At 37.4% G+C, this 26,810-nt stretch overlaps 2 protein-coding genes across 2 annotated transcripts in view; one reads left to right on the top strand and one right to left on the bottom strand.

Annotated features, from left to right (window-relative positions):
- The window catches only part of cep89 (centrosomal protein 89), a 72,698-nt gene extending 46,307 nt beyond the window's left edge, over positions 1-26,391 (top strand). The window contains exons 19-20 of the mRNA XM_060859685.1: positions 14,651-14,820; positions 24,667-26,391. Of these exons, the coding sequence (XP_060715668.1) occupies positions 14,651-14,820; positions 24,667-24,961 (465 nt within the window). The 3' untranslated portion in view covers positions 24,962-26,391. The remainder of the gene's footprint in view (positions 1-14,650; positions 14,821-24,666) is intronic.
- Positions 223-14,591, bottom strand: zgc:165481 (uncharacterized protein LOC100073327 homolog). Its single transcript, XM_060859570.1, has 2 exons — positions 14,471-14,591; positions 223-1,215 (listed from the first exon to the last, which is right to left on the bottom strand). Exon 2 carries the CDS (start codon positions 1,199-1,201, stop codon positions 329-331), a length of 873 nt encoding a protein of 290 aa, XP_060715553.1. The 5' UTR covers positions 1,202-1,215; positions 14,471-14,591; the 3' UTR covers positions 223-328.
- Positions 26,392-26,810: the final 419 nt, after the last annotated feature.

The raw sequence follows: 26,810 nt of genomic DNA, 5'->3' as shown, positions 1-26,810 counted from the left end.
TTCAGCCGTGGTGTCTTAAGGAACTATTTTAATTGATGGAGCAAAAAGGAAGAAAATATTTGGCCATAGTGTGTGTGTGTGTGTGTGTGAAATGTCAGTTACTCTATATTAATTTCACGCTCAGAATCCTGCTGTTACACTGAATATCATTATAGCTGTAATATTATATTATCACAATAATCAATTATATTACTTGATATTCAGTACAACAGCACCCTTGCTCGTGCAATATTTCATAAGAATGATAGCCCTAAACACATATAAGAAGATGTCTTTGTGTTATTAGTTTGTTCACTCTTCTCATTCGGGGGTGTCGTGTCGTGTCCAGTCAGCTTCTGCTGGAGCAGTCACATATGCCTTGGCAGAGGCACTGGCAGAATCCATATACTAGACACACAGTAAGGCTGGTGGGTACAAGGCTAACACATACAATACCCAAAGTAACTCTTTGGATCACCAGTAAGTATATGCCAAGTGGCAAGGAACCAAAGTAGAAGAAGCCCAGTAGCCACACAAGAATCCGGGGTACGTGGTTGCAAATCTTGGTAAATGCGTCCTGGTCTATGGTGCCACCATTTGACGCAACTGATACTGAGTCCAGGCTGTGTTCCCCATAGTCATCAGAGCTACCATTGCGACTGGGTGAATGCTGTGCATCTCTCTGGACCTCCATAATGGTGATGACCAGGCAGTTAGAAGAATCGTGGTATGGACTGTCACTGGATGATAGGCTCTTGGGTGTCAGCACCACCTCTTTGCTGTGGTCTGAGCTCCACCACTTGCCCCGGACTGCCAGGAATGACATGATGTTCGAGTCATCCGGTAGTGCCGCCACTTCGTAGTCACTAACTCTTGTTTCATGCCGGCAGAAAGGACAGCAGATGCAGCCCGAGCTGTCCCCAATGTCCAGGATCTTGTTAAGGCATCGGGCACAAACACGGTGCAAACAGTCCAGTATCTTGGGCTTACGGCTATGAATGTTGTAGCGTTGGTAACAGATCTTGCACTCAATCTCATCGCTGGTGTTTGTGACACTGAGGTTAAAAGTATTGCTTGAATTTGAGGGTGCATTGGCGCTGGGGATAGGGCTTCCAGAGATGCTAGGCTTAGTGATAGCATTTGGATTGGCATTTGCACTGGGACTAGTGTTTTCACTGGGATTTGCAGGCGTCTCCTCTGGTTCAGCCTGAGCACAGCTCATCTTGGCATCATACTCTGCAAAAAAAAAAATAGTCTGTTACCTATTATTCAAAGAATAAAGAAATATTATCGTATTCATTTATACTGCTTTGTGAAAATATATCTATATTTTAAAATGTAAATTAGTCATTCACTATTCTTTTCTTCATTCTTTTATTAGTTATTATTCAATATGTGTTTATAATGTAGGTACTAGGTAACGTAGGTATAACTGCATTTCCAGAAGAAATTCCTTTGGCTTTCCTCCATGGTGTAGTAACATGGCATGTAAATATTGTTGATTGATTTAGAACAGAGCAACAGTTTTAAATGTATAAGAACTTTATATAGAGACACGCATCATACTAAAAGCTTGTAACATTTCATACATTTCATACTTCAAAAAAGTGTCAGAACTCCTGTGTCCCATAGCAATACAACATACAGAAGTAGATTATTTTTCAGGGAAGTGGTTGCCAATGCTAGTCCTGAAATAGCCCTGCTCTGCATATTTTATGGCCTTCCCTGTTCTAACGTACACGGTTCTGCTAATCTGATATGCATCGAGTCGACATGTGTGAAAACATTACATCCTCGAACCAAACTTATGATAACAAGGTAAATTTACCTTGAGAGAGACAAGAGAAGACTGAGCATGAAAAAAAATGATCTCAGGTTGCTTTGACTGGTATATTTAACATGTCTTCACTGTTTTAATAAACAGTTTTATGTGTGTATGTAGATTGGCAGGATAATTTTACTTATTCTTTAATTTACAGTAGATTGACACAATATCACACTCTTATTGCATTAAGTCTCTGTTATCTAAACATGTAGCTTCTCATACCGTTATTGGTAGTTCAGTAGTATCACAGATTTTTATCTTCCCATAAATTCCATAAAAGCATTATGGCTCCAGGTCATAAATCTACACAACAAACGAGTGTTTGCCTGTTGCTTTGTTGTTTTACCTGACAGCTAGTGCACTTGACTCTTCAAAGCAAATCTCAATGAGACAGACAGAGGTAAACACATAGTCATTACTTTTATATTACTTAACTAGCTAACCATACGCAATAAAAAGAAATCTCCGGTTTCTCCATACATCAATTAAACCATCCATCTGATTTTTCTAACAGCTGGTAATTCAAACACAACGTATTTTTGAGGCCATTACACAGCAAATTAAGTAATCATCTAAGAATATGTCCAAATGGCTAAGTCTTCAGTATGAGTCACTATAGTCTCACTAGTCTTGGTTCTTATATACTGTTGATTAGTTGACTTATTACACAAATGCTGTGGCCTCACTTACTCGGTTAGATCAAACCAGTAAATTCTTGTAGCATTAGTATTTCAAATTCATCATCCACCGCTGACTTCAGACTATTCGGTACCAGTGTTAATGCTCTGCTTCACATAATCTAATTATTTGCAAATCTGTCACAAATAGGTTTGTTAAAATAGACAGATTTCAACTGCTTATATTATTATTCATGCTTATTCACAAATGGCAAAAACTAAGACAGCATTGTCACTGATCCTTTCACCCTTGCCCACCCTTGAGGTATAAAAGCAGGATTAAGCAATTGTCATTGTATCCCGACTAAATGGGCTAATAACATGTTGATTAAAGCTGTAGCAGATGCTATGGCTCCAGATGACTTGCATTCTATAAGGCCAAGCTGCCAGAAAAACACCATTTACCTTTTACACCTTTTTCCCCCCTCACTTTGCAAGTGTATATTTGGAGCTGCAATTACTTGTACCTAGTGTGTATAAGGGGGAAAATGCTCCTAGACACATTGTCCATTAAGTGCTAATCACTGTTCTCTCTTAAACCAAGCCATCTTATTTATCTCCTACTCCAGTACGATCAATGTGTGCAAGTCTGTGCAGCAGAAAAAGCCAGCCCAGTTCAATTATTAAAATGAGTAGTACATACTATATAAAACACAGTTCATTCAAATATACCCATCATTTATTAATTACGTATAAGAGATGAGTTCAAGAAATAGAGGCTTGGTTGCATTTAAACTGGTCTAGCAGTTAATATTTCAGAAATCGTGGCATATTTACCAGAACCTGAGCTCCAAAAGTCTTAATTTTAATCTCTGTGACATTGAGGATTGAATAGCTGTAGAAAAGGTGGATTGAATTGTATGTGAATGTGTATTTTTCATCAAACAGTGTTATGGTTAGGGTTATACAGAATGGTGCACAGGAAAATACATCCAGTACACAGCAGTGTTAGAGAAGGTCAGAGAAAAATGGCCAGACTGTTTGAGCTGACAGGAAGTTTACAGTAATTCAAATAACCGTGCATTACAAACATGGTGAGCAGAAAAGCATCTCAGAATGTCAAATCTTGAAGAAGATGGGCTACAACCAATTTTATCACTCATGGATAGATAAAACAACAACAAAAAAACAGGTTTGTGTGTGCGTGTGTGCATAACAAATGCTATAAGCATTTATCATTTATATACAATGAAATGCTTCTTCTACAGTGGTAAACTCTTACCCAAGACACAGGGCAAAAAGATCGGCAGCTCTTACATAGTACAAAAACTGTCCACATTAAACAAGAGATATAACAGATGTATACAGTGTTTGCAGTCATAAAGTATTGTTGACTATATATTCAATATATTCAACTTAGAAAAATGTAGAACCTTTTCAGAGGTTGCTAAGGTAAAGAGGTTTGTAAGGAGAACGTTATTTATTTTTGTCAACATGAAATTATAATTCAAAATCAGCCCTGTGTCAGAGGTGTCAGGATAGATGCATCAAACATCACATCCCAGCAACAGAAGCCAAGTAGTTGAGAGACAGCAGCCAATCAGCTATAACAGTCTCAACTCTTCAGGTACGGCTTTCCAGTAGATTTGAAGCCATTCCACTCAAGTTTGTCCGCACCAACATTGGTAAACAACATCATTATAGACCTCACTTTGAGCACAAGTGCCACTGTCATGCTGGAAAAGATTTCAGTTATCGTTATTGTTCAGTGTAAGGAAATTTTAATGCTAAAAAGAAATGACATTCTAGACAATTGTGTCTTACCAACTTTGTGGCAACAATTTAGGGAAGAACCTCGTATGTGTACATATCCTTTTTGTCGATTCATGATGGAGTCTTCCTTCTTGCTGAACAATATTTGATTAATAAGTTGGTGCGAAACTGAGAAATATGTATAGTTATATACATATTTCTCAGGCAATCTCAGTTATATCAGGTGAGAGCAAGCCATCTGGGGCATCTACTGTGTTTATTTATTGCTCTGTGTTTTGTGGTTGTGAATCCTTGGGTGATATTCAATACTGCATACTATACTAAATGGTTTGTCAGCACAAATACTAATTTGTTTCGCTACTAATTGTGCATTTATCTTATGGAGCAATGAGCTGTTTGGAACACAGCCTTGAATTCCCTCTGGATATGTGCATTTATAGGCAAGCTTAATTTGTGCAGTGGCAAATGCCACACTTTGAAATGTATTTAAACAATTTGTTTGCAACAGTATTTATCAACTAGAGTCAGTGCTCTTTATCACTCAGATGCAGTGGCATGCCGTGGGGTTTCAGTCATGGCTTTCAGTAAGCATGTAAACCACATACATACTCATCTGTTACAGCTAACGCAGCCATATGGAAATAATGCGCATATTCGGCTGCACATACAGGCACTCAGCAACATGACAGCTGATCAACAATTAGCCTAAAACAGTATGCTAGGTAAGGGTGGGTTGATTTCAGAATACATTTCCCTTCATGTATCAATAAATGTAATCCCCCTATGCACACTGTGTGCATAGTGTCACATTAACATTATATGGCATTAACATTAACATTATATGGCACTCTGAGCCTTGGTGTTTAAGAGCTGCCTTCGTGAAGCTGTTCAGACTGTCAAAGCCAGAATCATTCCATGTCATTCCAATCATTTACTCGTATTAAAAAGTAAACACGGCCAACAAAATAACTTGTGCTGGGTGCCAGCTGTTAGCCAATCATAGCGCTCTTAATTGCAATCTTTAAAATGGCGCACAAAACCTTTGCCGGCCTTTGTTAGTGAATCCAGTTTCGGTGTAGGTCTTCCTTTCTCAACTATTTCTCTTTTGTCTGTAAAAGTGCGCCTTGAAAAAGCCGTTTTCAGTAGATCGGCAACAAGATCGGATTTATCTGCAACAGATAGGAATGGATGTCATTTGCTTTAAAATACACGAAACTGAATTTCACGCTCATACGTTGGAAATTTACGAGAGACATTAGGGGTAGCGCTGGGCACGCCACTAGACCCAGAAGACATGCTGTCATTAAACGTCAAAATTTGATTGGTGGATTTTTCTGTATCTAATGCTTGCAACAATTCAGATGTGTTGTCCTTCAACAAAAGCCTAGCAATATCTGTAGAGCTGGTCCCAGCTGAGAAGGCCCTGCTGGTCCTGACAGCCCACCACTGCTGAGATGTTTAGCTGTATCTGCAAGCTTTGTGCCACTGTGAGAGAAATATCAGCAGACATAAATGCTGGAGCTTTGACAGTAACTGCTATGATGTAAGACGGCACAAACCTCAAATTACGTGTGATTAATTTTGATATATTCTTGAATTCTATTTATTTTTGTGATCATACAGATTTAGGAGTATTCCCATCGTATACATGAATAAATAATAATGGACATAATCTTTATCCACAAATTCATTAGACATTTCTGGTAGCTTAACTGTCAACTGTTGTTGTGGGAACACTGATGCATATGGCTTTCCCGTAGCTCTTTGCTCCAGATGTTGATCTATTAGAGTGAACTATATAATAATAATAATTGTGTAGTGCTGTTGCCATGGTTTCTGTCTACCCCCTGGATTTCCTGCAGGAACATGGGGGACAGTTTGCTCATTGTTTGCTGAAATAACTGGATTCCTTCAACACATTAAGGCTTTGATGAGCACTTCATGATTCATGAAACCCTTATATTGGTTTAGTTTTACATAGAGGCAGAGTTGTATAGATTTATATATGGAAGCAAGGCTTGTTGCCTGTCTATACCTAATAATGCAATTTCAGCTGTTTCTACCTAACAGGACATGAAGTTCATACAAATACATTTTTAGCAAAGTTACACTTTATTTAGAATGAAAACACCCTTTAAATCCTCTGGTTTCTCTCAACTTTTGATCACGACATTCATCCTAGCCTCCTGATCCAACCATAAGAATGATTTCAATACATTCTTTTATTGTCAAAGGCTGTCTGAAAAATCTATAATAATAATCAGTTATAATATAATATAATGTAATGTAATATAATATAATATAATGTAATGTAATGTAATGTAATATAATATAATATAATATAATATAATATAATATAATATAATATAATATAATATAATATAATATAACATTACATTACATTTTTGGAACATTTTGCTTAAATGTGTTCATTTCCCGCAAAGGCTCTTGGGACACTTTAAATTACATAAGAACCCACAATGTTATGTGCGACAGCCTGAAAGTCACTTCAATAACCTCTTTGTGTGTGCACATTAATATGCTGGTATATTTCCTGAAGCCTATTTCTGCCATTCAACAACAAACGTTGTTAATGAGAAAATGTCTCTAAATTATGACCATGATACTGAAATTATGATCATAATAATATTGGTCTTATCAGGTCTGGACAAGTGACCAGCCTGATTGTGCTTTTAATTTTAGCCACAGCATTTTTTTTTTTTTTTTTTTTTAACTTTTTTGGTAATTTATTCATATAGTTAGTTTTCTTTTTAACTAACAGGCACTCAATAAATCTCAATAAAAGAACCACTTGGACACTAGATTATTCATACATTATTCAATTAGCCAAAGATGTGGCAGCAGCATAGTGTAAAAAATCATGGAGATACAGATCAAGAGCTTCACACCAAACATCTGTATTGGGTTAATATGTGATCTTAATGAATTTGACCATGGCATGCCTGTTGGTGCCAGATGGACTTATTTGAGTTATATGAGATTTTCATGAACAACAGTCTCTAGATATTACATTTACAATTGCAATCATGCAAAAAATTTTGCAAAAAACATCCTTTAAGTTTCAGATCTGAGAGCAAAAACACACTGTTGATGAGAGAGTAGAGTGGCCAAAATAGTTTTAGCTACAATTAGACCAATACCCATTTTTACAGCCACTGTGAGCAGAAAGGCATCTCATAATGTGCAAGATATAAACTATAACAGAAGACCACATCAAATTCAATTCTGTCAGCCAGTAACAGGAATCTGAGGCAACGGTAGACAAAGAATCTAAACAAATAAAGATGTCTTCAGCGGTTTTGCTAAACCTTTTTGTGTTGCTTTGCTGAAACATGATTGGCTTATTGATGAGTTGCTAGTTGTGTGAATACTCAGCTATACAGTTGTTCACATTAAAGTAGCCGGTGAACGTATAGACCTGCAATTCAGAGAATACCTATCAAGGACTTTGTAATGATTATTTCCAAATCACCACAACAATAACTGCAGACAGCCTCTACACACAAATTTGTGCTGTTCATATGGAATTTTGGTCAATCTTAGTAAATCAGTGTCAGTCCAGTGGCTTGCTGTTTTATACTGCTGTTTGTTTGTGGTTAATTGCGGATGGACCTTCAGTTCTTAATTGGTGTTGCTTTTGATTTCTATGGATATTTTTGGAATTTACAGGTAATACTATATTCAATACTATAGTCAATTGCTCAGATGTGTAAAATGAGAAAAAATGTAAGTTTCTTTGGATAAGGAGTGTTTGCTGAATGCTGTAAAATAATCAATCCTCATTTTTGAGTGTCACCTTTTGAAGCGTTTGTGTTTGTGAAGTAGAAAAACTGGTACAAAGTCTGCAGTCTCTTCTCTACTTTACTCTGTTCTTGTTCTTTAAATGCTTGTCACAAGTAAGAAAGGTGGTATAAGATAAACTGAATTGTGTGTGTGTGTGTGTGTGTGAGAGAGAGAGAGAGAGAGAGAGAGAGAGAGAGAGAGGGCTGTATATGTGCTGTGGTCTTTACTCAGGAGACTTGGGTCATGTTGTATAGAGGACACTGCAGACGGCTCTGAAAATGTCAGCGTCTCACAAACATCTCTGTATTATTTGCAGCTCATCTTAACTCATAAACACTCATCCAACATCAGCTGATTTCTTTCCCAGAAATGTCAATAGGTCGTCATCATTTCATAAATTGGAAAATCAGCTTTCATTTATTTAAAATAATAAATAAATGAATAGAATTGAGGAGTGCTTGTTTTTTTTTCTTCATCTCTGCATCAGTGATTTGTCCCTGCATGACAGCTCCTGTCATAAATGATTGCTTTGGATGTTGAATTTGTCAACCTGTCTGTCCAGGGAATATACTGACAGAACTCTATTTTAAGAAACTAGCTAATTTTAGAGGCATTGTGTGCAAGTGGGTTTAAATATATGTTTAATTTTTATTGGATATGTAGGCTACATGGAGTTTGGTCCAACACACATAATACATGTATGTATGGTTACGCATTTTCTAACTTCTAAAGGATTAGATTTGTATTTGTATTTTTTCTTCATGATAGTCGATTGAGAAAATTTATCCAAGGAACACAAGAGAGGACAATTCCTGTCTATTTATACACCCTACTCCTATTTTCCTTTTTATTCCTTTCTTCTGTGTTCTTCTGTCTTAATATAAGGAATTTGTCCAGCCGTCCCTATCATTACAGGATTAAAGCTTCAGCTGTATAATTATAATGTTCCTACATCACCTGTCTAATACGATAATAATACACCTCCATAGCTGCAGCCTCTTAAATGCTGTATTTGTGAAAGATCTCAGTTGGCTGTGAAAACTCTCATAATTGTGGAGAGGCTCTGTATTGTTATCTGAGAAATATCTGGAATCTGTGGCCCAGTGTTATTGGATATACAGTATATGCAATGTATAGGCATGGTATCTAAAAATAAGAAATAATTGAATACAAATGAGCAGATAGCTGGGGTAGAAGTGTGTGGGGTTTTATTATATTTTGAAATTAGGGCTCGTTGAGAAAACATAATATCGGTACCTAGTGCAGTTTGGTGGTGATTAAGATCATTCCTGTTTATAACCAACACATTAAGTCACACAAGGCGTAGGTTTGTATTAGCCAATGGCTGCAGTCATCCACATATAGTGGAAGCGTCAACAACCCAAGTGAAGTTTCAGACAGGTTTGTAATGACCTAACACTAAGTAGTGGGCTCATACTAACTCAAAGTGGCATGTGATAAGAGCAAAGGGAAATACCAAGTTCTAGCTGCAAAATGGCAAATAAATTTTTCATTTATTAGCAAAACTTTCAATAACTGCTAAGTAGAGCACAATTTCAGCTATCTTTCAAATGTTCTCACTTATACTCCTTGTATTCAGAGCGCAACACATTACTCTCAGCACAGCAGTTAAATCAGGACAGAATGACTGACTGAGAATTTAATGTCTCCAAGAGAAGCTTGGTTTCAAGGAATATCAGGTCACAAAACACTGATTTAAAAGAAAATGTCTTGTATTTACATCTAAAATGCTTCTTCCTTCATTGAGCATGCTTACGTGCCAGAGCAAAACAATGTTATCTCTGGAAACCTATATTATCCTAGTATGTGAGCTACTTTTTTTTAAACTCATCACTCTGAAACTTCTGAAAAACTTCAGTTTTATTTGTGTAGCCCTTTTAACAAATCTCACAGAACATCTTTACAGAAATAAAGAGGTAGATTTAGATCCCCAATAAGCAAGAAAGCTCACTGAGACATTCGGAGGATAGTCTGATTTTAAATTCTTAACTATAAAACTCTAAAAAATATTTGTGAGAATTTTTAGTGTATCTGTGTGGAGCTATAAATACAACTGAGTTGCAGCAGCCATATTTCAGAACAGATTATGCTGATTCATGTAGACGTTATTGGTAAAAATGAGCTGTGAGTCAGATAACTTGAAATTCACAGATTATGTGCAGTCAAGGAGTTTCAAATAATTGTTGTATAAACTTACCTGAATCTGGAAGGCCCAATTGCTAATGGGACCATTTTCTAGCAAAAACCAAACCACAAGGACAAAGTAATACTCTGAAATCCACAAACTCTGCAGCAAGGCACTTAATAACTCTTAAAGTACAATGAAGATTTCGGAAAAAGAAAAAAACAAAAACATTTTTTAAGAATATCTGTAAATTTATTTTGAGAACGCCATTCTTAAAAATTTGATTTCATGCAGATGTGGCCTTATATGCTTATAATGCATTGTTAAATTGCTTATTGTTATTGCTTATAATGCATCTCACTGTTCATGCTTGCTCAGCAGATTTGTATGATGAAACACATCCACTTATGTTTCCTACAGCACCTTATCAAACATATCTTTGTGCTTGTATCATGTTTTATTTAATAAATTATGTCCAAGGAGACCTGTTTTACTCTTCACTGTCTCTATATGATATTCCTTCTGATGTAGAGTATTATTTGTTTGAATAGTTCAGATTATACAATGCTGTACACGTTATTTGTATTAAAAAATGTCTACAAAACAGCTAACAAGTCAGCAGCAGATGTGACACTGATTATCTTCCCTATGTGCAATAAAAAGTTAAAAGCGTTGCTTGAAGAGAGAAAGCAGTAGAAAGTAAACCAAGCACGATGGAAAAGTAGAAATGGTGGAGTGACAAGATATCTGGCAGTAGCATAGATAACGGTCACAGGAAGATTTTTATGATTATATTGTCAATAATATAATGGTGTACTACTAGTATGTTTGTATATTTATATGCAGCTTTAGTAGCTTTAGGTGAATTGTTAGTCTACAGAGAGGATAACCTCTTCCAGCATCTAATGCTTATTTTGACTGTGCGTTTCTCTTTCTGTCTTTCTGTTCCCAAATTTTCTGTGTTTTATTATTTTTTTTAAATAAGAGCACCTGCTACTATGGAAAACAGTCGAGCCCTTTGTCAATAAGTACACTGCGGTGTACTAAGTTGACATTGTTGGGTCATAAAAAAAAAAAGCTGGACACAACTCCCATTTTATCTTAAACCGCATTGCAAAAACAAGGCATTCGAATTAGAATTCCAGATGAGTGTAAAGTTGTAAGCTATCCATCAATATATCTACCTGCAGCCTCTGTGGAGAACATTTCCTATTGCCTTTATACACAGTATTGTGAAGTTATTTCCTCTGTATCAGTTTAGAGACAAATTAACACCCCTGGGTCTGCTCTATTTCTGAATACTTTTGTACCATTTGTCATTGCTACAAGTTCCCTTGCTCAAACTCAGACCCCAAGATTTATGTTCACAGCTTAAAAAAATGAAACATTGACCTTTTAAATGGAACAGTTTACATTTTACTAACATTTGTTGATCAGCTAGTGATATTTGTATAATTAAGCTAGCAACAGTTACGGTCCGGTAATCATAAAATAAGCACAGTTCAAATAAATGTGCATTTTTATAGTCCTGGCTACGTATTTAGGTGGTATAGTTGTTAGTATTAAGTGTGTGTAGAGGAACTTGTCAGCTGTGGAAGCTTGATCACTTGATCATGTTGATATTGTATTACTTATAAGGTACAAAATGTGTCTAAAGTAAAGAATAACCCTGGGTATACAATGTTGCTCATCTTTTGCAGACTGGACAAAAAAGACATGCTTGTCAAAAGTGAATTAAATGATCTGTCTGACACAATCTATGGTAATCCAGCATGTAATCATTCTGAAAGTTCCACATGCAAATTTATTAACACAGCCAGTAAGAGACTCTAAAGGCCCTAAAGGATCAGTTTTTAATCACTCATCACTCCTCATGAATCACCATAGGAGTTGTTTACTGTCTCTCCCTTCAAGAAATGCAATCAGCTGTACATCAGGGAAAGCAAGAAGAGTCTGGCTGAGCATTATACCATTTATAAAGAAGGATTTCTCTCCTCCAGTGGCCAGAAATATCAACAATAGACATATTAATGACATCCCTTTTTATGGGAGCTGTGAAGTGAGGAAGCTTAAATAGAAAGAGCTCATCTACATTTTTAGCACTTTGAAATCCCTTGGAATGAATGCAAAGTTTTAACAACAGCTCTTCCATCCTCAGCCATGTTTGTATATCTGTTGGTTTCACCTCCTCAAGTCTCGGAAGCACTTTGCTTGCACAGCTAATGAAGGACGTTACACATTTCAATGAAAACATAGTATATATGCATCTCCTGGCCAGTTTAATCAATATTACAGTAAATCAGACAGATATAGCTCAAGAGCTTTTGGTCACAATGTTCACAATTTATTTGAGTGTTCCAGAAACTGCTGACCACCTGAGATTTTTCTGCACAACTGTCTCTAGAGTTTCTTTAGAGTTTTGCAAAAACAAAAGCATTAATTGAGTGTCAGTTCTGTGAGTGGAAATGGCTTGGGAATGCCTTTTAGGTCAGAGGAGAATGCCTGTTTTAACTGTTTTGAGCTGATAGGAAGACATAGTTCATATAATCACTCTTTACAACCATGGTGAGCAGACAAGCATCTTAGAATACACAATGAAATGTTAAACCTTGTGGTGGCTGGGACACACCAATAGAAACATACATCAGGTTACACTTCTGGCAACCAAGAACAGGAATCTGAGGTTATAGTCGGCACAGGCCCATCAAAACTAGACAGTTAAAATGTCGAATCCTTTACTTGTAGTTCACTAATACCTACTGATGGAAGCCCTTATGTTGCTAATTTATATGTAATGAAGTAACCTCAGAATAAGTCGGATGTGGTCTTCTTCTGTTTTAGCCCATCTACATCAAGGTTTAACATGTCTGTCTGTCTGAGATACTTTTCATGGTATCTACATGACTTTATGCATTGCATTGCTGCCATATGACCGTTTGATTAAGTTGCTGCATGATTGAGCAGGTGTACAGGCATTTATAATAACATGGCCAGTGAGTAAGGTATATGGATACCTGACCATCACATCACAATGTTCCTGCTAGCCATCCTATTCCAAAACCATGGCCAACAATATTGAGTGGGTTTCTTTTTACTGCAATAACGGCCTGGGTTCTTATTAATTTTGACTAAAATGTGGCTGTCAGTATTGGTGAGAGAGAGTGTGAGTGTGAATTTGCTAAAGACTTACATTTAGGTGTGATTGTCAGGTCTCCACAAACTTATAGCCATATTCTGTATAGTCTCATAATCATCATTTAGCATGTGATTAAACACAAGCAGGATTCTGTGTTGGAAAAAAGAGCACTGTGTGTGTGTATATGAGCACTGTGTGTGTATGTGAGCTCTGTGTTTGTATGAGCTCTGTGAGTGTGTATATGAGCTCTGTGAGTGAGTATATGAGCTGTGTGTGTATATAAGATGTGTGTATATATGTATGGTAGTGTGCATACTACCAACCACAATTGTAGCTCATATCATACCTGTACATGATCATGTCTCTAGTGTAACATGGAAGCAGCAGATTTGTGTGTGTGGTTGTGTGTGTGTGTGTGTGTGTGTGTGTGAGAGAGAGAGCGAGAGAGAGAGAGATAGTTTGTTTGTTTGAGAGAGACAGAGAGAATGTGAGTGTGTGAGGCAAGAGAGAACAGCAATATCGTCTGTGTGCTTCCACAGGTCCTTCTCAATCTGTTATAATTGTCCAGATAAATAAATATCCCTTTTTGTTTCTTTTCTCAGCTCTTCTCTCACTCTGTTCTATCCTGCCCTTTCCTTACCATTTTTGTCTTCTCCTGCTCTTTCTTCTACTTCTCCTTCCACTTTTCTCCTCTTATCTACTCTTAATTCTTGCTTCTCTTGACCTCATCTCCTGTCCTCCCCTTCTTTCCAATTTTTTCTCTTCTAATTTACATTCCTATTACCCTTTTCTTAATCTCTCACGCTCCCTCCACTTTCTTTCCTCCTCTCTCTTCTTCTTTATGCATCCTTTCTAATTCACTCTTACTTCATCTTTATCTCTCTCATATGACCACATATTTCCTTTCATACTAATCGTTCTCCTGTTTCCTCATGTTTGCTCTTTTTTCTCTGGCTTATGTCTCTTCTACTTTCCCCATTTTCTCTTTCCTCTACTTCTTTCTTTTTGTTTCTCAGTGTTCTCTCCTCTTGTCCATTTCTCCCTCTCCTCTCCTCTTCTCTCCTCTCCTCGCCTCCAAGCAAAGGTCTAAAGTCTGTGATATGTTTTATCTGGTTTAAAAACCTGTATCATCCAGCCTACTTAACACATAGACACACACACAAACACACACATTTTTTTTTAAATGTTACCTTTGTCCTGATGTTAGTTCTGGTGTGTATCTCCACTGAAGGCTGTGTATGCTTGGAAAAAAATATTCCACTGATGTTCACATCACTGTTGCATTCTCTCCCATCGCCTCGCCTGTACACCTTACTATCCACAGCTCCTCACAACTCGCCTGTGTCTGTTTGTGTGTGTATATATATCAGGTGTTCAAGAAGCAAGCGTCAGCGAGTGTGTGTGCGCTGGGCCAGCGTTTGCATGAACAGGAACAGGACTTTGCAGGCAAAGCGTCAAGTTTTCAGCGGGAGATCCAGCACCTGCAGGCTCAGCTTCGCGACCGACAAGAACAACTCAACGGAGCTCTGCAGCAAAAGAGGTGACCGTGCGCTTGTGTGTGTATCTCTCTCTCTCTTCCTCTCTCTATCTTCTCTCTCTGAATATTGTGATGCCGCAAGGATGAGATGAGAGAGGGGATGCAGAGGAGCAGCAGTCACCGCGGAGCAAATAACAGACCAGCTGAGATGAGGGATATGGAGAGGGGAGGAGTGTGTGTGTGTGTGTGTGTGTGTGTGTGTGAGAAAGAGAGAGAAAGAGAGAGAGAGAGAGAGAGAGAGAGAGAGAGACAGAAAGAAAGGAGGGGGCAGGAGAGAGGGTAAAGTGGCACATCTGCAGGTTGTCCCTTGGCTTCTCAGTAGGGTTTGTCTCTGTTAGCCTGGTTTTTCCCTCCCTCTCCCTGTCTCTCTCTCTCTCTGTCTCTTACTTTTTCCTCCTTTTTCTCAATTTCTATTTTTTCCATTGTACTATCTTTGCTGTTGGCATCTCCACACTATTGTCCTTTGTGTGACATTGTTGCATTTTTTTTACATGATCTATTACTGCTGTTGTTGCTGTTGTTGTTCTTGTTGCATTTATTTGGTATAATCTGCATTTACCCAGAAGTGTTTATTTGGACAGTGAAATCATTAGTCTTGAGCATGTGAGGCAGCAGAAACTGCCTCACATAGTAACGTAGGACTTTTACCTCATTTTCTCGAAACAAATTGCTGTCTTGTCCACTAGCATACATTATTGAGCTAATGTATTTTCTCTCCCTGCTAGTATTTTCTTGCTAGCAATGTTGGCACCCCTGGATTCCTAGCTGTTGCCACATAGGTGGATCTGACACACTGCAATTATATCAGAGGGTCACAGATACATTACCTATTACCAGCAATGTGCCCAAATTTCAGAGTGAGATTTTATGAGAGACAAAAGCAGCCGAACAGATACTACACACAGTAAAAGTGCCGTGGACAATCCACAAGTTTGATAGCAGGATGCATGCATAAAATTAAGTAAAATCTGGCTAGCCATATGTTAATTAGGCAAGATGTGTCTTTGTTCATTTGGATGAACATTATTACAGCCCCTGCCAAATAGACCAGTCTAAATGTTCACTAAAATGGTTGTGATTAGTGTCTCTCCTAATAAACATGGTCCTAAATGTGCTATAGTGCTGTAAATAGACCTTGTGAAACAGTGTTTTCTGGGTCACTGGGGTAAATAATGAACACACCACTGCGTACCAGACAGGCAGACAATCAAGGTAGGATATAAATGCCAACTGAGGTCAACAAACATACACACACACAAAGCAAACACAGACTTCACTAGTCTCAAATTGGATTGTGTTTGTGAGTTAAGAGCTAAAAAGCAGTGGCAGTGTGGCATGTGCAAAATCAATCATATTGGCAGCAGGGCATAGCTGGATTATGTGTGTGATCTTTTTATATCTTGCTCGAGATCCCAAAAATGTCAAGAGAAACGGCTTTATTTCCACAAATGTTAAAACTGGTACTAAGGTTGCAGTTGGATTTACTCGTACCATTAATCAGCTGCATTAGTAATTATGTGATGGAAGGTCCTTATACGGTTAGTAAAAGCATGTGTGTGTGTGTATGATAGAGAGAGAGAGAGAGAGAGAGAGAGAGAGAGAGAGAGAATGTAAAAAAAATCTTAGTCTTAATCTGGTTTACTTATTGACATGTAATTAGGGTTGCAACAGCAGAAACCAATAGTTTGAAAAGAAACTTCATCTAAGACACTAACTGGCTGTTCGATAATGCTACTGCAACAATATTTAATGGATCTATAAGAAAAATATTTGAAATGGCAAAGCTAACATTAAGCACAACAACAGATTATTATTGATGCTGATCAAAGTTATCAAAACTGTAAGGCTGTGTCACTTTCCAAATCACTTTCCACACACCCTAAAAGATAGAATAAAACAAGAAATCTGTGTATTTAAATGATGTAGTGCTGGTCTACCACTGCTGGGTGGTAATGAATGACCCTGGACTCTTATTGTTTGAGGGATGAATAAATAGTTAAAAATTGTGTGCAAATGAGTGTAGTGAAATGGGAGCAGTTTAATAAGGTGAATCTGAATGAAATATTTTCTCATTTTACTGGAATTTCGACACTGTCTATAGCTAAATTTATATACATAGATTGTTTACTTGTACAATAAGTAGATGATCTGCCATGTACTCGAGCATCTAATGTAATTTTACATTTGGTGTCACTGTATATGTTCTGTGCATGTGTAGCGCCTTCAGGCCAGCATGGTAAATTCAGAAACGGATTCTGTGAAGAAAAAAGTCTCAAATGAATACCAATGGAGATTTTGGAGCAACATGTTAGAAAGCATTCTCTCCAGTAAAGATTTGTCAAATTTATGCCAATACACACCGAAGCGGTCCAAAGACTTTCCTTTAATTTGTCACCCATCTGGATGTTGTTACTCTACGCACTGGGTCACTGAACCCGTGTCTGTCATTATAACTCTGCAGTGTGTGACTTTGCACTTTTACTGATACCTGTATAGATGATGAGAGTGCAGCTCTAGTAGCCTATAATTAGACATTCCAGTGTTACTGTTTTGTCCAAGTGACTGGGCACAAAAGGATGATGATCTCTGCCACAACGCAATGAGACACAACCCTTAATTTGTGCTCGATATGTAATTACTGTGAATCTCTCTTGTGAATACGACAATCTGTCAGAGAGGGGTATAATCAGTAACACAACAGTCATACAGGATGAACACACACACACACACACACACACACACACACACACACACACACACACACACACACACACAAATATATATATACACACACAGAGTTTAATTCTATACTCCTAGCACAGCTGATCAGTCTTGCTCTCTGTGACCCTAGCTGTCTAAACAATGCTTATTAGCAGACAACAGCAGACTGGTGGACTGGTCAATAGATACACTAGCTCATTTATTAGAGCACATCCATGTTTCTTACTCATTTATAGAAAACTCCTTAAACTGTAATTGTTACATGGTTCGGTGTGTTTGGAAATGTATATAACATTTAATGGAGTGTTACCAATATTGTTAATTATTCAAATACTTTCAGAATCAGAATATCTTGTTTATCCACATTTATTTTTTTGCTCTACTTTGTTTTTCTGGATTTCTGTCTATCCATCTATGCATCTGAGATACTAATTAGCATTAAAACTCTAACCCTTGTTTGTCCAGCACATCCCACAGATGCTCAATTGGATTGAGGTCTGAGGAATTTGAAGGCCAAGTCAACACCATTAATTCTTACTTCGTGCTTTAAAGAAATATATTTTTATGTATCCATAATGAGCATGCCAGAGGCAACGATGGCAAGAAAAATCTCCCTTAGACAATATGAGGAAGAAACCTTGAGAAGAACCAGACTCAAAAGGAAACCCATCCTCATCTGGGTGACCTTTGTTGTGCTGGTGGTGTTTAGGTCTTGCTGAATGATGACACAATGTTCTGATTTCCCTTTCAGTCTTAGCTTGCAACCTTGGGGTAAAGTGTCCTTTTTCTTGCATGTTGCAAATGTGACAAGCTCAAGTCAGTTTCTTCTCTACAACATCAGAAGGATTCAGCCATTTTTGAACTCACAACTTGTTCAGCCTCTTGTCATTTCAAGACTTGACTACTGCAACTCACTGCTTGCAGGTCTACCTATGAACACAACCTGTCCTTTGCAAATGATCCAAAATGCAGCTGCATGACTTGTTTTGAACCTGCCTAAATTCTCACACCCCACCCCACTGCTGCGCTCCCTCCACTGGCGTCCTGTACCTGCATGCATCAGATTCAGGGTAAGAGGAGGGATTACAGCAATTCTTTTTCTATGATGAACTTCCTCTAGATGTCCAAACAGCTAGCTCTTCTTGAAACAATTGATCTAGCACATTTTTCCTTCTTTATGTGTATGTTTAAAAAGAAAAATCCCTGAACAGTTTTAGGTTGATGGAAGTGCTATACATATTTAAACAAGGCAACTGATCTTTTTTTTTTTTTGGTTCGGGGTCACCACAGCAGATCACATGGTCTGCATAATAGATTTGGCACAGGTTTTTACGCCGGATACCCTTCCTGATGCAATCCTAGAAACCCTCCCATTTTATCCGGGCTTGGGAGCAGCACTGAGAGTTTACTCTTCTGTACCTAGGTTAGATCCCTGCCCTGGAATTGAACCCGGGCCATGGCAATGAGAGCGCGGGATCCTGCCACTGGACCACCTGGTGGCCAAGGCAACTGAACTGTCTGTTATCTGTTAATTAATGTCTAGGCTGTGAACCTATATAAATAATTTAATATTTTTTATCTGGTAGGAGCTTATAATGTAAACTACATAAAATGCATTCTGTTAAAGAAACATTCTGTAATTTTATTAGATTCATGGTTAGAATACTTATATGAATAAGTCACAAGATGTTTTTTACTGTTTTGACCACTTCTTAAGAATAGTAAACTTTAAAAGAGCAAATGTCCAAAAAAAAGCACACATTAATTCAAACTGGATATACTGGAGTGTTGTTAGCAATAATTTGTCAATATACAGTTGCTATATTGGCCCAACATTATTAGCCCAACATCTCTCACTTGATCTCACGCTATCTCTCATATCCTCTCCCTCTCTTTTTACAGAAAATCTATTTACATTCATTTTTTTTCATATTCAAACTTATTAGGAAGCTGACGTCAGTGTGCAGGATCAGAGCTGAGATCAGAGCAGTCAATACTGATGCTTGGCAGTGCTGGGGTTTGAAACCCCTGACCTTCTGATCAGTAACCCATTGTGTTTTGAATCTTAACATTGCAACAGTGCAGATGGAACTTCTCTGTATTGTGTTTGTGGTTAGGTGGCTGATCAGTTGCTATAGTCCCATTGATTTTCACTTCATTTAGCAACTCTTGTGGTTTTTGTTATCGTAAATGTGCATGTGGATGAGTGTGCTTCGCATAGATCAGCTTGGAATTTGGTGCAGTGAGAACACATTCTCTAGAGTAAAGAGTCACTCTTTATTGTCTAGATTCCACTGTGCCAAATGTCATAGCCACTCTCTAAAGAGTATTTTGAGTTGTTATTTTTTTTAATTGTTGAATGAGGCATGAATGAGGAAGTAGTTAGCAGACACTGTTCAATGTCATCCACTTTTTTGTTCTCCCTCAAGCGGCTTCTGTGTGCTCAGTTGACTGGTTGCCATACTTTGTTAAGGAGCATGCATATGAAGTAGGCACCCTCTCCACAACCTGTACAGAGCTGGTTAAGCTGCTGGAGTTATACGGTCAATAAGGGAATTGGTGCGGCAGGGCACATTCCAGTGTATCCCCAAATTCCTTTAGTAATTTGGTCTCAATGCTATGATTTGGGACCAGACATCCTTTTCCCACTCTTCAAGCAGAAAGCCTGTTTCCTGGGTAATACGTCGACATGTCAGCTTGGTCTTTCAGCTGGAGTGTGTGAGGGAGGACTCCAATGCGGATTTTACCTCTGGGTAATCTAAAATGACAGAAAGAGTACGTTATTGCAGCTGTGCCAAGACTGAGACTTTTCTCCAATAATCTCTTCCCCTTTGGAACAGTGCCATTTTATTTATATTTTAGATATTGTTGTGATGTTTGACATGTTACAGCTCTTTGGCTAAAAACAAAATATCTAAGGCTCTTGCCTGTTATTCTAAACCTATTCCAAACTTTATTCCAAGCTGTTCAGTGCCATGAAATGACCATGTGTCCACTGACAGGAGTGGAACCTGATGTGGGCTTCTGCTGTTGTATCTCATCCACCTCCATTTTTGAAATTTGGTTTGTTCTGTGTTCTGCGATGCTTTTCTGCTCACTGTGGTGGTACTTGTGTTGAGTTACTGTCACCTTCCTGTGAGCTCTAACCAATGTGTGCATTCTCCTGACATTTCTAATCAACAAGGAATTTTTGCTCGCAGAACTGCTACACACTGGATGATCACAAATTGATTCACAAAATATTCTTTCACCACGATAAGTCCTGTCTCTGATTAAGATGCTGTATGTCCAGCATTAAGCATTTTACTGTCCATTATCACTCAAATAAGAATGATGTTTACTTCTGAACCTGGTTCCTCTCAAGATTTCTTCCTCATATCATCTCAGGGAGCTTTTCCTTGCTATTGTCACGTCAGGATTGCTCATTAGGGATGGATGTTAGAGACATATAGTAACTTAATTGTAAACTTTCGTTTTATTTTTTATTCTGTTTCTATACTTCTGTAAAGCTGCTTTGAGACAATGTGAATTGTTAAAAGTGTTACACAAATAAATTTAATTGAATTGAATTAAACTGTATGTAAGGTACAATGATTAATAGAATGAACATGTATATAAACTTTATGAGCACTTTACTAAAACAACAGGAACGATAACAGACATGCGCGAGTGAGCTGAAATTATCACTGCTTATTTATGCTCACTTGCAAAGCTCACTAGACTTATACACCTGCCTTTGTGTATGTGTTAGAGAGAGAGAGAGAGAGAGAGAGAGAGAGAGAGAGAGAGAGAGAGAGAGTGAGAGTGAGTGAGTGCAGTGATTCCAGCATTTCTTTCTTTCATGCACCATCTGTTTGGCTTTCACCAAAGGTCATAAATTATGAGTGCAATCTACAAAGCATTCATAACCACACACAAATATACACACAGGGACAATAATGACTCATAATTGACCGTGTGTGTGTGTGTGTGTGTGTGTGTGTGTGTGTGCACGCTTTAGGGTCTGTTCAACAGATGGCCTGGCTAATTGATCTGTTAAAATGACAGCACACTGGCTGATAAAGCAAGCAAAACTATAACAAAGTTTATACACATGGAGTCTTTTGTTTTTACATTTCTGAAATAAGGTTGGTTCTGTATCAAAAATACAATCAAGGCAGAATTGCATTGGCAAGAAGAGTCAGAGGCTCATAAAAGAGACAAGATGGTCTCAAAGACATCAATATTCAACAAGCATAAATGTGGTTCACTGATGTACTTAGCTTTTTGCACCCCACAATTAATGATGTGTAATAATACAAGGACATTTTAGGACTTTGGAGAACTGGAAACATAGATATTGTACTTGACACAAATGTCTTCATTTGAAAATGTATTTGTTGTTAATGACCTTGCATTTATTCTTTATAATACTTTTCTTTAGAATACCAATACTTTTTGACAGTGACATATACACCTCACCGCAGAGAACATATAGATGCTTTCCTGGGCAACTGCACTCCAGAAAGTATTTACCCCAATAACTATTTCTCTTACTGAGTATATATAAAAGTACTGTATATTACGGTGTTTTGTTTTAGTGCTGCATTGAAGTTTAGATGTTCTCAGAATGATTTGAAAATGAAACAAACATTCCACCCCTCGAATTGTACGAATTGTCCTTTTGTAGTAATTATTGCTTTGGGTTGTTATGATGCGTCCCTTTGAGCATTTTGCTTATGTCGCTTTCTTCCATTCCTCGATGCAAATTCCCTCAAACTCCATCAAATCAAATAGAGAATGTTGGTGCACAGAAATTTTCAGCTCATACCACTTGCATTTCATTTTAGGCTTGACATGGTCATTCCAAATCACAGTCCTTCTTTTTGTCAAGTCATTCATGGTCTTACCTGGGTGTTAAGTTTTATTTGGTAATACCAAATGGCTCAACTCCAATGGCTCAACTCAGACCAAAGAGTCTCATCAGACCTCTAAAACTTTTTCCAAAAATTTCTCAACATGACCTTTTTCAGAAGTGGCTTCCTGACGTTTTAATAACCTCCATCTGTTTTAGCTTTATCTCATTTTCACCAGTCATGACAGCAGGACTAATCTCATATCCCATTTTAGCTGTGAGAACTCCCAAATTCAAACATATTGATCGTGAAATTTTACCAAAATGTTATAGGAACTGTTTATCCTGAAAAAGGAGGTGAGTTTTAAACTTGAATAGGAGTAATATAGTTAACATATTTCGACAGAGATCTCAAAAATAAAATAATTGGACTAGTTTAGATTTTTATGCAAAGGATGTTTGTAAAACAAAGGATTTGTAAAGCAAAGGATGATTATGAATTATTGATAGGTTTTCATCCTTATTTAAAATGAGAGGAAATAATCCCATTATAATATAAATTCTATAAATTGATGAATGATGTAATACAGCAAAAAGAGAAATATTCACCAGGATTGGGGTCTGAGTTGAAGGGCGAATACTTTCTAGAGTCACTGTGAGATTTGTGAATTCATCTATATGTATCTTTTCACTCAGGAAAATGCTGTCTTACTCTTCTGTATGCAGCAGCTCACAGGTACTGATGATCTAGTTATTGTATCTGTGATTGACAGGGGATAGGGTGTATAGCACTCCTCCCTACCTGAGAGCAAGGACAATTTTGCTCTTGGATTCTGGGCTATTATTATTATTATTATTATTATTATTATTATTATTATTATTATTATTATTATTATTATTATTATTATTATTATTTTAAATAATTTTTTTCTTAGATTCCGGAAACATTATTTTTCCAACAAAAATGAATTAAATGTTTGTGTTTCGGGGGGCACGGTGGCTTAGTGGTTAGCACGTTCGCCTCACACCTCCAGGGTTGTGGGTTCGATTCCCACCTCCGCCTTGTGTGTGTGGAGTTTGCATGTTCTCCCCGTGCCTCGGGGGTTTAATCCGGGTATTCCGGTTTCCTCCCCTGGTCCAAAGACATGCATGGTAGGTTGATTGGCATCTCTGGAAAATTGTCCGTAGTGTGTGATTGTGTGAGTGAATGAGAGTGTGTGTGTGCCCTGCGATGGGTTGGCACTCCGTCCAGGGTGTATCCTGCCTTGATGCCCAATGATGCCTGAGATAGGCACAGGCTCCCCGTGACCTGAGGTAGTTTGGATAAGCGGTAGAAAATGAGTGAGTGAATGAATGAATGATTGTTTGTGTTTCACTAAAGAAAGAAAATTTTACAAATTTTGATAAGTATCAACAGAAGCAAAGTCTCTAGAACTGTGTTCCCTAGATACTTAGACAAACCCATTAATTTCTTTTAGAAACCTGCACAAAATGTACCTGTTGATGAACTGCTGATGCTTATTAACGTTTGTCACAGCAGATTTTTTTTTTACTGTTTTTGCTTTTTAGAGATGTATTTCAAGTAGTTCATTATTGTACATTTGTTTTACATGATTTTTACACAGTAATGTAGATCAGACCCTGAAGTTGTGTTATGTGGACCTGCTTTCTTCCTTTCCTTGTTTCCTTTACTTCCATTCCTGACTTCTTTACTTCCATGTTCCCTTTCTATATGTATAGCTATCATTTACAGTAATCATATCTTCTTACAAAAACTCGTTCCTGTGGGATTTGATCATCGCTGATGAGTGGGTATAATTCTGGAGTATATGGTCATTATGGTGTAAGAGTCAGTAGTTGGTAGTTTTCTTTCACATTCTTCTCCTTTGTCTCTCTCGGATGACGTTTATGACTTGCCTCATTTACCGATAATGACAGGTATTGTAACCCAGTTTTGGCTTAGAGACTTTACATCTTCCACCTCCTACATTTTACCTGTCTTTGTCCTCCTCATCTCCTTTGCATCATCATCTCTCCCTGCATATTTAAGCCTGTGGCTTAAACTTTGGACTGTATGTCAATGTGTGTATTTGCTATCTTCTGTGCATATGACTAATGAAATATTTGGGTGTCTGGTGTAAGTGTTATTTATTGTTGTTAGTTGAGGTTTAACTACCTGTGATTAAAAAGATAAATAAACGTCAGTGCAGATCTGTGCTACTGGATGATGTAGGCATAAAAGTAATTGTATTTAAATCTCATTATCTCTCTCTATCTCTGTTTCTCACTGACAGGGAGGTGGAGAATGAACTGGAGGTGGTATGGGAAGCCGCTGCAAAAGAAAACCAGCATTTGCAGGACATTGTGTTGGGCAAGGTCAATGTCTTGTTGAGCCCTCATGACTCACGCCTGTCTGTGGACTGGAAGCCACAGGAAGATCTCAACCCTGCAGGTCATCTGAACAGCACAATATCTCCTATCTTTAGCATGAAACCATATCAGAGTAGTGCCATGTTCAAACCTGACCCTCAGTACCACAATCTGTCATTTGATGAGAGCGAGAGGAATGGATTAGACTTCTATTCCTGATTTGACAAGTGGTGTTCCTAATAAAGAATGGGATTATTTTAATAAATAAGTAAGCACTACACAAGACCTAAACATGATTAGATATGCTCTATGTGCCAAATCATCGATTCTAATTTATTTTTGTCTGTTTACTTTGTAAAACTGTACTGAGCTCTTCTTCTACCCCAAACTGAATAATCATCTGGTCGTAATTCAAACATACCACTGTAATTTTATAGATGGTATAGATGGTGATCATTTCTTCTTCTGTGTAACCCCAACAAAAATTATCCATCCAACTAACTTTTTAAGAATTCAAAATGTTTTTCTTCCCTTTAAAGAATTCTTTTTGGCACCATAATTATTATTAATGCACTGAAATTCTAAAAGTTCGTTCTCAACTGTAAATATAAAGCAAACCATATATGTGATTTATGATGTTTTATAGGTTTTATATATATAACTTAAAAATATGTGTCAGTGTATTATATAAAACTATATAAAACAAATTATCACATAAAAAATTAGCTATGAAAAAAAGTTCTGCTCATTGTCTTGGGCAGCTTCCCATACAGGGGGGTGTGCTTTTAATTGCTTTCTGATTGGAATTAGTAGTGAGAGATAATAGAGTTGTGTCCTTGAGAGAGACTAAGACAAAACTGACTAAACTGATTTAAAGATTCTACGCCGATAAGTAAAGAGGTTCGGATTATTGCCTTATGTGTAATCTTAATTATTGATCATATCTGAAGAACATGGTCATTTTACAAAGCAATTGAACTGGCGATAAATAAATTGACTTGATGGACATGAGCAAACTGGTGTGCCATTTTCATTACTGCATTATCAAAGAATCTCTATAAAAGAATATGATTTAAGTACTTCTTAGATGCTAGTTGATAAATAATGTATACTACTCCATCTATTTGTAGTATCCACGAGTTGTATGGTTACAATTTCAAGGAAACTTTAAGAGGCTTTTACCACATGCATGTATAGAATTTTTATTTGCAAATAGTAATTAAAAAATTATCCTAAATTGTCATTTTTAATCATTGAGAATTATGCTTCAGATCTTTGTCCATCTGTGCTGTGAACCTCCTTCCAATGGGTTTTAAAGCATTCAATTGTATTTATATAACCCTACATAATTCAGTCTTCATCCTCAGCAATTACATTCTTATAAAATACAAGGGAACCAACTTTAGCGGCAGCCGTGCTTCTATAGTAATGTATGCATGATGATTCTCACCTGCCTCCCGAGTCTTCCTCCATATTCCCACAGATTATAAGTCATTACTATTCTATAACACCAAGCAGTGCCTACTGAGTTAAAATGAGTGCAAACAGGGATTTTGGTAAGACAGACATGAGTCCACTCCACTTTCCACAAGTGAACCTGTGAAAGTAGCGGTTGAAAATGGATGGAACCTGTGAAAGTGGGATGAAACACTCCATGCCCAAGAAAAAATATTAACTAAAGCTTTTGTCTGAGTCGCCTCAGGCTTACTCATGAGAGATAAATGTTAGAAATAATTATTAATTTTAAACTTTAAAATTTTTATTCTATGTTTTCTATACTTCTGGAAAAGCTGCTTTGAGACAACAGACTTGAAGGCTGTTCCATAAATAGGTGGCTTTATGAAAGCAAGCTCTGCCCCCTGCTGTAGACTTCACTATAACCTACCAATAATAGCCTGCATGTTTTTATTGAAGTAGGCATGGTGGATTATTAAAGGCCAAATGTTCTCTCAGGTTCTGTGTCATTTTATGGTTCTATTAAAGACTCTGTACCCAGTGTTTCTATAATGATTATCTATACCTCACTGTGAAATGATGTTCTTCTTAATAATTCTAATTTTGTTTTGTC

Source organism: Tachysurus vachellii, chromosome 23, assembly GCF_030014155.1.
Source record: "Tachysurus vachellii isolate PV-2020 chromosome 23, HZAU_Pvac_v1, whole genome shotgun sequence".
NCBI lineage: Eukaryota > Metazoa > Chordata > Actinopteri > Siluriformes > Bagridae > Tachysurus > Tachysurus vachellii.
The sequence above is the reverse complement of the archived record's forward strand: the minus strand, read 5'-3'. Positions and strand labels throughout refer to the sequence as shown.